General features: G+C 35.5%; 1 protein-coding gene across 1 annotated transcript in view; it reads left to right on the forward strand.

Moving 5' to 3' along the window:
- The window catches only part of OXSR1 (oxidative stress responsive kinase 1), an 89779-nt gene that overhangs the window by 65715 nt on the left and 10920 nt on the right, over positions 1-13144 (forward strand). The window contains exons 11-12 of the mRNA XM_063114465.1: positions 7721-7843; positions 11396-11431. Of these exons, the coding sequence (XP_062970535.1) occupies positions 7721-7843; positions 11396-11431 (159 nt within the window). The remainder of the gene's footprint in view (positions 1-7720; positions 7844-11395; positions 11432-13144) is intronic.

Here is a 13144-nt window from a genome sequence, read left to right on the forward strand (position 1 = left end):
TCATTTTCTTTCAACCCTTTCTAAAGCATTCTTTGATATATTTATTCAGCAAATATCATTGGTCTACTTTATGTCTAGTGTAGGGGCAAAGAGGAAAAAGCTTCCCCTTTCACCCTCTGAAGGTTTACTGAAAATGAACTAGCAGAAAGCATATTAATAGGAGAAAAGGGCATGCAAATATATTTTAATATGCATAGCACAGGGAATTGCAGGAAAATGATTATCCAGTAACCCAATGGGGTACAGATGCTTATATAATCTTCTTAATAGGGGAAGGGGAGAAGGGGCTGTAGGAATAAATGATTTTTAGGGAGGCAGACATTACCTTGTGAATGATTCTCTTTGGAAATTGAATGGGATCAGAGAACAAACAGTGGTTTGGGACAAGGTTCAAAGTTCATCTGGGCTCTAGGTGTGGTGTTTAATTTTCAGACTCTTTGTGATAAGAGTTTTAATCTTCTCTGGTTAATGAAATTTCAGGGAAAGATCGAAGGAAATTGCATTGTTTGGAGGTTTGGTTTCTAGTAGATAAGAGAACCTCAGAGAACAGCTTTATCCTATCTTTTGGAGAGACAGAGGATTGAGAGACAGGAGGGGGTGAAAGGTCAGAGAGACCTTCAGACTGCTTTAGGCCAGCAAGTCAAACACTATATTTTAGGATATTGATTTCTGAGCCCCAACACTAGATGTTACTCTGCTGTCTGCTAGAATGAAAAGAAATGTTAGATAGTAATTGGTGAATTAATTCTAAACACTGTTTAACCACTGTTTCCAATTACCAGAGTGAGTTTTGATTTTACATGGCATTTATAGCTTTGGATGTAAGTCACAGTACTCTCTTCTAGCTCCAAATTTTCTCTTGCTTTTATTGAAAGATTAAAAGAACCTTGTTATAGATCAGTAATTTCTAAGAAGTTTGGTCATAATGTAAGCATAGAGACTGTATTAAGATCCCAGTTCAGGCAAAATATATGAGTTTTCTTTTCCATGATACAGTTGTCCCTCAGTATCCATAGGGGATGGGTTCCAGGACCCTTGGACACCAAAGTCTGTAGATGATCGAGTCCCTTATATAAAATGGTGTAGTAGTTGCATATAACTTACACACATCCTCCCATTTACTTTCCTCTCATATACTTTAAATCATCTCTAAATTATGTATAATACCTAATACAGTATAAACACTGTATAGCTGTTATACTGTATTTTTCAGGGAATGATGACAAGGAAAAAAGTCTGCACATGTTTAGTATAGTGGTAGCCACCCCCCCCCCCAATATTTTTTATGGTTGGTTGAATCCATGGATGCAGAATCCATGGATACAGAGGGCCGAATGTACTTTTACAAACCTCTGGAACAGTAGAGAGAGAGGAAAATCCTCCTTTTCCCCATTCTTACATCTCTGCTTAAAGAAGACGTACCAGTATGAAGGAAATGAGACAGTCTGGCTTCTGCTGATCACAGACTTGAAGGAGTAAAAGGAATGGTCCTTATACCTTATATATAGTGGTAGGCCCATCCAGGAAGTTAGAGTAATTATGTCTAGTAGTGGCTTATTCTCTTCCATAGATCTTCCTCCTTGGGAATTCTGATATTATTCAGAAGGTTTTGATTAATAAAGAACCAGGGAAGTATATTAAACCCTTTGAAATGATATACTTATTAAGCACTGGTAGCACAATTAACTTGTCTCTATTTTAGAGATATATCTTTCTATAGACTTGGATACTCAGATCTAGTCTTAAGGAACTTTTTCTTCCTTAAGAGTTCTTGAGAAGCACCAACAAGTTTTTTTCTCAGACTTAAAAGTTATACCTCCTCTCTTCTAGAATAATTTTCCCTCCTACCTCAGGATCTTTTTACTTGCTATACTTTTTTCCTTAGATGTTCTTTACCTGTATCAGTGGTTATCATCCATTGTTACATGTCAGAATCACCTGAGGACTTTAAAAAAAAAAGAGAAACATTAACAGTGTCATCCCAAGCCAACTAATGTCATATCTCTGAGAGGAGGTACCTAGAAGATTACTCTCATGGATAGCCACTTGTTAAACACTGATGTGGCTTATTCCTCCACTTCATTTCAGGTCTCTACTCAAGTGGCCACTTCCACAGAATAGTTTTCCCTGACTAGTTTAACTAAAATAGTACTCTTCCATGATTTTTTATTCCTTTCCTTTATTTTTTAAAAAAGAACTTACCATCTGACGTTTTAGTCTTCCTATACCATTAGAACAAAAATCTTAATGAGAACGGGGACTTCTCTTCATTGCTGTATCTTCAATAGGCTTAGAACAGTTTCTGACACAGTATATAGCCTCTAAATAATATGAATGCATATTAAAATCTCTAGGCTTATAATTGTTTACAGTAAATTCTGAGAGACATGTTGAGTTAGTATCTGCAGTCTGATTAATTTAAGAAGATTGAACCTCAAAAAGCACAGTGAATGCCTGCATTTATTTCTGTCCTCCTGCTAAAAATTATCTACTAAAAGAATTGTTAAGAGAATAAAAAGAAAAGGCTTAAACCGCAAATGGATGAAAAATGGGAGCATTGAAAGCTGCAACCAAATTTTCAAAACTACAATGCCAATAAATTAGTAATAAGTAACTTAGCAAATGAGAGGAATATAATTGCCAAGCCAGCATTAAAGAATGCTTCGAAGCTGTCTTATACAACAGAATCTCGAAAGGTAAGGGAATTAGCAGTACCAGGTACTTCCAGAAAGGAGAGTTAAAGTAAGGCTAAAAGCAGGAGGATTGGTTGAAAGTCTGAGGATAGAGTTAGATTGTAGTTCACCTCCCCCTATTCACATTGCACCGCAGGATATGTCTGAAAGTTCTGTTGAAAAGTAATATAAATGGTCTCTGAACTGAAGGACTCCAGGCACAGCTAAAGATAGGGGTAACATAATTACTGTAAAAGGGTGTTTAAGTGGATGTTTACATACTGAATTTTAAGAACCTCCAGTCATAGTACTTTATTCAACTTATGGAATACAAGCGTTAAAACTTGTGTTCTAGAAGATTCTGGGACCCCAAAGCTGAAAACAGCAAGAGGATGATAACTTGGATTCTTGTAATAGAATGATGAGGTGATGATAATCAAGATAATGCATTATATTTGTACTGTGCTTTACACTTGTTAGAATTCTTTCCCAGGATTCAACTCAGGTGATCATAGTAAACGTCCAAGAGAGATACCAAGTCCAGATTCCAGAAGTGACATGCTCAAGGACATATGGCCAGCTAGTGGAAAGACTAGAATCAAAACCCAGGTCCTGCTGGTACAAAAAAATCTTTTCCATTACACTAGATATAGAATGACAAATCAATCTCTCTTCCTACGCTTCCCTCACGTTGTTTTCTGTTTCTTATGAGAATCATTACTTTTTAAAAAAAATACAGTATAATATTTCAGGATCCTTAAACCTTCATTTTAAGGTTCCAGCTTTAAAAATTTATTAATCAGCTCAGAATCAATTTCTTGTGTATTCAAAGTTAGCCTTACTGGAAGAAAGGCAGTCCAAAGCAAATAAAGATGTTTTGCATTCAAAAAATAAAACAACAACAACAACTTATCACCCCCTTGACAGTACATTGGAAGGCTCTTTTTTTTTTTTTTTTTTTCAGATTTTTATTTATTTATTTTTTACATTCTAAAATGTTGCAGAGGGGGTAGGGGGAGGGAGCAGGGGTGGCCCATGGCTGGCTCCTTCACTGGTTGCCAACAGCAGGGGTGGGGGCAGGGCTGAGGCCGGCAGTTCCCCCTCCCCTCTTCCCCACCCTCCTATGACTCAGGAGTCAGGGGGTTTCCAGTGGTGGGTCTGTTGTTGCTGGCCTGGGTGCTGACAGTAGAGGGCTGGAAGATCTTTGTTTGATCAATCTGACTAGCCCAAGAGGAAAGACTTAAAGGTACTGACATTGGAGATTCCCCTGTGAAATCCACAGGCAGATGACTCTACAGTGAAGCCCATAGTCAGCAAACTTTACCCACTTTAAAGCTCAGTGCTTTCAATGTTTTAGTTCTTTATTCTTAAATCTGAGCAGAAATCTAGGATCACAGTGTATCTGAGGAAAACCTCTTAATGTGAAAGATGGAGGACAAATTAAACAGAGGAAAAAGTTTAGAGGAAACAGACTATGTAGAAAGGCAATTTAAATAAAATCACAACTCTCTTTTGAGAAGAGTTTTATTCATAAGAGATGAACATGATGCTATTTAAAAAGAAGCATTTATGCCAAGACAATTCAGTGGGTAAGATAGTATTCAACAGATGGTGCTGGGACAGTTGGATATTTACCTGCAGAACAATGAAGTCAGGTCATTTCTTACCATTGAAAAAGATTGACTTAAAATGGTTTGTAAACTTAACTGTAAGAACTATAAAACTTGGAAGAAAATACAGGGGTAAATTTTTGGCACCTTGGGTTAGGCAAAGCTTTCTTAGATATGACACCAATAATATAAGCAATAAAAGGGAAAAAAGATAAATTGACTATATCCAAATTAAAAACTTTTGTGCTTCAATAGATTCCACCAAGAAAGTGAAAAGACAGCTTACAGAATGGGAGAAAATATTTGCAAATCATGTATCTGATAAAGGACTTGTATCTAGAATATATAAAAAACTCCTGCAACTCAATAATAAAAAGACAAATAAGTCAATTTAAAAAATGGGCAAAGGATCTGAATAGAAATCTTTCTTTCCAAAGAAGATATACTAATGGCCAACATTGAGCCAAAAGATGCTCGATATTATTCATCATCAGAGGAATGCAAATCAAAGTAACAATGAGATACCACTTCACACCCACTAGTTTGGCTATAGTAAGACAGACAGACTGTAATAGCTGTTGGTAAAGATGTGGAGATACTGGAATTGTTATACAGTGCTAATAGGAATGTAAAATGGTACAGCCACTTTGGAAAATAGTCTGGCAGTTCCTCAAAAGGCTAAACAGAGTTCCAATATGACCATGCAGTTCCATTCCTAGGTATACCCAAGAGAATTAAAACCATATATACACACATATTCACAGCATCATTATTCATAATAACCAAAAAACAGAAACAACCCAAATGTTCATCAGCTGATGAATGGATATAAAATGTGGTGTATCAGTATAATGCAATATTCAGCAATAAAAAGGAATGAAGTGTTGATACATGTTATAACATGGATGAACCTTTAAAACATTGTGCTAGTAAAAGAAGCCAGTCACAAAAGACCATATGTTGTATGATTCCATTTAAATGAAATGTTTGGAATAGGCAAATATATAGAGACAGAAAGTAGATTAGTGATTGTTTAGCACTGGTGGGTTTGGAGAGAAAAGGGCAGTGACTGATAATAGGTATGGCATGTTTTCTGGGAGGGCAGGGATAAAATGTTTCAAATTTGATTGTAGTTATGGTTACACAACTCTGAATATACTAAAAATCATCAAATTATATAACTTTCAGTGTGTCAGTTGTATGATATATGAATTACACCTCAATAAAGCCATTATTTTTTAAAAGGGAGCATTCAGGGAATGATACCACCAAGCAACAAAAAGCTCTTGGAAATTGAAGACATAGAAGAAATGAAAAAATTCAATGCAAAGGTTGTAGGATAAAATTGAAGTAGTTTCCCAGAAAGGAGAGACAAAAGGCCCAGATAACAGAAGAGAAAAGATGAGAACATTAGAGGATCGTTGGAGAAGGTTCAGTATTTGAGTAAGAAGAGTTCCAGAAAAGAATTGATTAAAAAAGAAGAAAATCATTAAAGAAATAATTCCAAGAAAAATTTCCAAAACGGATGGTGCCTATAAAGCCACCAGCAAAGAAGACCCTCACCAGATGTGTTCTCTAGATGGACTTCCTAGCCTCTGAAACTAGTTTTGAGAAGTGATCAAGGCCAAATGCCTGGAAGTTGTCCTTGGGTACCAGCCAAGTCAATCAGAGCTCTGCGAAGCAAAATTACACAGAACACTGCAGAAAAGATGATTCTACTCTGGAAGAAATCAAAGTCTTGCAGGGTCCTGAGATAACTGTGGAGATGAGAACAGAAATCAGAAGAAGCCTTGGCGAGACCTTGTATCTGATGCATAGACATGGAATCCTCGTAGCTCATGTACCCTTTTTTGCTTTTCCCCTTCCACATTCCGTTCCCTCAGCCCCTCCTTTAAAAACCCCTCAGTAAATCTAAGTCTTTGAGATGGCTTTAGCCTGGCCATTCTCTTTCAGGTTTACTGGACAGATTGGTTAGCCTAACATCTCTCCTCAGCTCACCAGTATTCCTAAATAAAAGCTGACTTCCATTTTCACCAAAAAACAAACAAACAAAAACCCCAAAACTGATGGTCATGAATTTCCAGATTGAAAGAGCCTGAGTACTTAGCAAAATAAATGAAAATAGACTAACACTAACGCACATTATCATGACAGGTTAGAATACTTGGGGGCCAAAAGAAAAATCCGTGGCCTTCCAGAGAAGGGAGGAAGTGTCACAAACGAGATTAGGAGTAATGATGACTTTAGTAGCACCTCTGGAAGCCAGATTACGTTGGAGCAGTTGTCTTCAAAATTATAGAAGAAAAGGATTTCTAATCCAGACTTCTTTTTTTTAACCAAACCATGAGTGAAGTATGGGGATGGAATTAAGATAAGTTCAGAATGAATAGCTTTAATAAATGTACCATTCTAATAGTGGAGAAAGTGCTTAATCTAAAAACAGAGAAGTCATGTGATCCAGGAAGTTCAGTCCTCTGGATGATGGTAGAGTGTGATTTGAAACAGACCTGGTATGAAACCAGTCTGTGGTGGAGTAGATCGGGAGCTTCTAGTGAGAGGCTTCTTTAAGAAGATGATACTGATAGAATACCTAATGTGTTTGAATATGATGAGAGGAGATTTACACAGCTGAGAAAGAATAAATATTAACTGTAGAAAAACAGAAAAGGTGCACAGGAAAGAAAAGTATTGGTAATATTCAATAAGGCTCAGCTGTGAGTACCATGTGTATAATCATGTTATGCAAATGCTGAATATTGATCTAACCAAAATTATAGTATTTCTTGAGAAAAGGGTAGGTGGTTTATAATAAATTGTCATCTTCTATAGTGGAAATTCCCACTATAGAAGGTTTTAATTCCTAAAACCAAAAAATCAAGGAGTAATGATATAAACACATTAGAGACTTGAATATAATTTCCAAAAATATAAGCTAAAATGAGTTGAAGTGGTTCCCTGTGGGAAAGAAGATGGAGGTTTGGAGATTGCTGTTTTTCTTAACAAAACTCACACAGCTCTGGTACTTTCAAACTATGTGCAAGTATAGTTTTAATTTAAAAAACTAAAGAAAAAAAGCAAGCAAACTCTTTATCTTGGGTTTATTTTATTTGAGGGACTTAGAACCTTTTTTTTTTTCTCAAGCATCTCAGGACATTGAAACAATCAGTTTTGACCTGTGACTTCACATACGGATTTTGATGTTATTTGGGCCAAGAGTATAGAAGTACAGGGAAGGTCAGTGGTTGTGACGAAAGACAGATGGTGGAGGTTGTGAACAGAGAGCAAGTGAGGGTTGGAGGATATGAATTTGGTATTTACTTATGAGGAAAATGATTATTTACTTAATGGGTTAATTAGTAGGAGAGAGAAATATGATTGAGTTTTCTACTTAGTAAATGTGTAACACTACTCTAATTCACATCTCTTCCTAATGAGCAGGTTCGGAGAGTACCAGGTTCCAGTGGCCGTCTTCATAAGACAGAGGATGGAGGCTGGGAGTGGAGTGATGATGAATTTGATGAAGAAAGTGAGGAAGGGAAAGCGGCAATTTCACAACTCAGGGTAAATTTTGTGAAACTGTATGCTTTAGCTAGAACCTTCTATGCTTCTTATTCAGTTTAACCAATTAAAATATAAAGAATACAAATGTTGGTGACAGAATTTCTTTCAACAACTTACTAATAACAGGGCCCAGTTAATTCTGCATGGGAAATTGGACTGGCACATCTGTTTGAATATGACAATATTTATGATATAAAAATGACCCAAATCTAGGTGTGAAAACTGTAATGTCTGAGATGAAAATTACACTGGGTTAATGGCCAATGAGACATTGCAGGAGAAAAGATTAGTGAACCTGAAGGCCTAGCAATAGAAGCTTTGTTCCCAAAGTCTATTATTCTTCTACCTGAGTAGGAACAGTGTACTTTTCCTTCAATTGATATATACTGGGTATCTGTCTGTGCGTGCATGTGTATGCACACATGTTAGTTTTTGGTAGAAGTAGTGGAGACAAGGGTCTTCCTTCTGGTTCATTTCATCACTCATACCTAAAGTTTATGCCTTAAGTTGGTTGTCAGTACTCATTCCCAAGAACAGATGTGTAGATATATATACAGAAAATTTAAGTGTTTGAGGTTACCCTTGACTGCTCAGACCTTTTGTTGTGGGATGAATAGTGAGTATAGTGATATATCTCTGCCTGCTTTTAAGATTTGCTCTGGTAAGAGCACTTCTAACTCTTTGAGATAAACACTGAATATTTGTTGACTTTGTTTACCCAATGAGGTTTTAAGTCTAGTCCTTTTGGAGAGCTAAGTTTCTAAAGTCCTTGTCAATGAAAACTGGCAAAAATGTAAGCTCTAGGCTTGGAAAAGCTCTTCAAAAGATAACAAATGTAAACATTAGTTTACCTACAATTTTGAGCTTAATGCTTCTTAACAAATGTGAGACTATGGCACCCTTTCTTCCTTACTTTTTCATGTGACTCCTCTCTGAATTGAGACTCTCATGTAGTGTTCCATTAAAGCTACCAGAGCTATGGTAAATTATAGCTTTTCAGAATCTGATTTTCACTCATTACCTGTGAGAGAAATTTAGTAGTTCTGAAATAGTTATAGTAGCTTTTTCATAACATAATATGCTGGTATCTAAACAGTATAGAAAATTACATACTTTGCCCACAGAATAAGTAGCTCTCTGTCTAGTATTTCTCATATGATTTTTATAGCCATTTTCAAGACCTTGAATTCTTTTCTTTTTCTCTCTTAAAAGTGAGTCTTTTAAAACTAAGTTAGGCTATGTTAAGAAAAGAATATACCATTACCAAATGTGGTGGGGTGCAATGATGACTCAGTATTAGGAAATCTTATAATATTAATAAGTCTAAGGGAAAAAAATCATATTCTTATTTTCATAGATTCTGCAAAAGCCTTTGACAAAATTTAACACATTCATCATAAAGACTCTTACATAGATCCAGATTTTTATATCCTTTTTTATGCCTAAAGAACTTCCCTTAACATTTTTTGTGTTGTGGGTCAGCTAGTGATTATTTTTTTAAGGTTTTATGTCTGAACATGTCTCCGATTCAATTTTGTTTTGAAAAGATATGTTCAGAGGGTAGAGAATTTAGATTAACAGGCTTTCAGTATTTTAAAGATATTTTTCACCATCTTCTTGCTTGCATGTTTTCACTAAGAAATCTCATGACATCCTTATCTTGTTCCTTTATAAGTAACATGTCTTTTTACTCTGGTTGCTTTTAAGATTTTCTCTTTATAAATGGGCTTGAGCAATTTGATTGTGATATGCATAGGTTGTATTTTTCTTTATATTTCTTATGCTTGGGGTTTGTTGAGTATCCTGGATCTGTGGATTTATAGGTTTTATCAAATTTGGAAATTTTTCAACTGTTATATCTTTAATATTTTTTTCTGTCCTCCAATAGTATGTGTATTAGGCTACTCAAAATTTTCTCACAGCTCACTGATTTTTTCGTTTTTTAAAAATTCTTTTTTGTCCCTGTTCATTTTTCATAGTTTCTATGCTAGCCTTCAAGTTTGTTTATTTTCTCTTCTGCAATATCTAATCTGCTGCTAATCCCATTCAGTCTGTATTTCATCTCAGGCATTGTAATAGTGTAATAGTTTGATTTGTTTTGTTTCATTTTTTTAAATGTCTTCCATGTCTCTCCTTAACTATTTGAAGAAATGTAATACAATTATAATAACTATTTTAATGTCCTTCTCTGCTAATTCTAACAGCCATGTCAGTTCTGTCTGGATCGGTTTTGTTGGTTGATTATTCTCTTCATTTTGGCTTGAGGAGTGTTTTCCTGCCTCTGCATACCTGGTAATCTTTGATTGAATGCCAGACATTGTGAATTGTACCTTGTTGCATGCTGATAATTTTGTATTGTTCTTATTCTAGCAACTTTTCCATAGGTTTGAAATTATTTCTAAATACAGAGTTTTTTTGAAAAAGTTGTGGGTTGACCACTTACTTGCTATGCCCCATTAGCCATTATGTGAACCTTGATTCTCCTTAATAAAATGGTGATGAAAATAAAAAACTTAAGTTGACCTTTTAAGTAGTCTGACTAAAGTCATAGTTGGTAGAATTTATCATAGACATAATTGTTTAGAAGTAAGTTTTTTTGGTAAACTACAGTGTCTGTATCCAGAATTACTACTAACTGTTATGATTTACTAAATAAACTTAGCTTAGATTTTCATATGGCAGATCATAATTGGTCATTTCCAAATAGATGTTGGTTTATACCAGGTACTTGAGACCTCACCTCTTTTTGTATTAACATATTGATTTATTTCCTCTAGCCAGTCTTTTTTTTTTTTTTTTGAACCACTCACATTTATTTACCTACCAGATCCCCAAATATATAGCACCAAGAGTAAGGGTAGTAGACTCTTGAAATGCAACTTTCAGATCATTGTTCTTCAATTTTGGCTCAAGAGTTTTCTCCATTAAAGTTCCTAATCAGAATTTCTCTGCTTTAAAAATGTGTTGGATGGGGCCGAGCCCGTGGCGCACTCGGTAGCGTGCTGCACTAGGAGCGCGGCGACGCTCCCGCCGCGGGTTCGGATCCTATATAGGAATGACTGGTGCACTCACTGGTTGAGTGCCGGTCACGAAAAAATAAAAATAAAAATTAAAAAATAAAAATTAAAAAAAATAAATAAAAATAAAAATGTGTTGGATAATTAGTTTGAAGGTTTAGGTTTGGTCTGGGATCTTATGCACATAATACCTTCATGATTAATAGGAAGAATTTCACTTTGAAGAATGTAACTTCCCTACTACCTGAGAACTCACACAGTCCCATTATGTTTGTTTATAAAGTTCAAATTGTGAAATTTTAAAATACGCTAAGTGCATTGATGCATTCATTACAGGCTACCTGGACAAAGAATACAAAAGTATCATGACAGTTTTCTTTTTCTAGAAAACTTTTACTAGAGTTGCTGGTGAGTTGACATATGGATCAGAATGAAATGGAGTGGATTTGCATTCAACATTACTTGCAGTTTGGGAATGACTACCAGTAACCTGACTTCTGAGTTAACAAGCATCCTTTTTTTGTATTTCTTGTAGTCTCCACGAGTGAAAGAATCATTTTCAAATTCTGAAGTAAGTAATTATAATTACGAGTTCTTGTTAGGGTATATGTGCTTTTGTTTTGTTTTGGTTTTAATTTTAATAGATTCTGTTTTCTGTAGTTACTGCCTCAGCATGACAAGAACCCTTATAAATAGAATACTGTTAGGCTGGCTTTCCTTATACTTATTACCTGACAAAAACAATCATTTTGTGTATCCATTCTGTCATATAGTTTTCCTTTTGTCACTGTCTTCATTCTGAGCTCAGTATTTGGTTTAATGGCACACATTTCTTGCTCTTAAGCCAATTCTATTCTTGCCACTAGGCTAAAATAACAAATTTTTTTACTTCTTGTGTCCTTAGCACACAGTTTGTATACACAATTTTGTATACAACTTGTGTACATAGAACTGTATTATTTAAGATTGAAAACAAATACTGTACCTTAGCATATTAACAGGCCAGTATCTGATAACTTATATTAGAACTGCTGTTCACTAATATTTCTGGCTCCTCTTCTTGGTACATGATAGAATTGCATTTCCCTGCCCCTTGAAATTACACGTGGCCATGTCAATTACTTTGGCCAATGACATGTTAGTAGAAGGAAGAGCCACTCTGTTATTCCTTCTGTTTCCTTATCCCTGGCACCATGACCTGTATCCCTGAGTGAGGATGATACTAAACTTTACTAGTCCCTGCTGGCCAGAGGTAGACATGAAGTGTGTACAAGAAATAACTTTCGTTGTTGTAATCCACTAATATTTTAGGATTATTTGTTACTTCTAACTTAACCTAATTTGACTAATTCTTAATTTCTTAGAAATTGAATGAGAGGATATTTTACCGATTATCCAGTTTTTTAAGACCTCTCTTTATTTCTTGCCTAAATAGCATCTCCACATGAACTCTCACATGCCCATACTCATATTCTCAGGCTCATTACTCTGTTTTTAAAATTTAATTGTAATAAAATTCACATAACGTAAAATGTAACCATTTTAACCGTTTTCAAATGTACAGTTCGTTGGCATTAAGCACATTTACACTAGAGCGCTACCATCACCACTGTCCATCTCTAGAACTACGTTATCTTCCCAAGCTAGAACTCTGTACTCCTTAAACAGTAACTCCCCATCCTCCCCTGCCCCAGACCCTGGACACTACCGTTCTGCTTTCTGTCTCTGAATTTGACTATTGTAGGAACCTCAAGTAAGTGGAATCAAACAGTGTTTGTCTGTTTGTGACTGGCTTATTTCATTTAGCATAATGTCCTTAAGGTTCATCCACGTTGTGGCATACGTTAAGGCTGAGTAATAGCCCATTGTGTATATACAGCATAGTCTGCCTACTCATCTCTCAGTGGACACTTGGTTTGCTTCTTACCTTTTAGATGTTGTGAATAATGTTGCCATGAACCTGGGTGTACAGATATCTCTTTGAGACTCTGCTTTTAATTCTTTTGGGTATATATCTAGGAGTAGAATTGCTGGGTTGTATGGTAATTCTATTTTTAATTTTTTGAGGAACCACCATACTGTTTTCCATAGAGGCTGCACATTTTACATTCCCAACAACAGTTCACAAGGGTTTCAATTTCTGCATATCCTCTCCTTACTTTGTTTTATATATCCTTTCTGTCTTTATTATAAACATATATTTTCATACAGTTTAGAAGCTAACTGTCCTTTTGAAATAGTACTAATAATTATATTAACATTTTCAAAGCTAATCCAGAAGTTT

Source organism: Cynocephalus volans, chromosome 11 (genome assembly GCF_027409185.1).
Source record: "Cynocephalus volans isolate mCynVol1 chromosome 11, mCynVol1.pri, whole genome shotgun sequence".
NCBI lineage: Eukaryota > Metazoa > Chordata > Mammalia > Dermoptera > Cynocephalidae > Cynocephalus > Cynocephalus volans.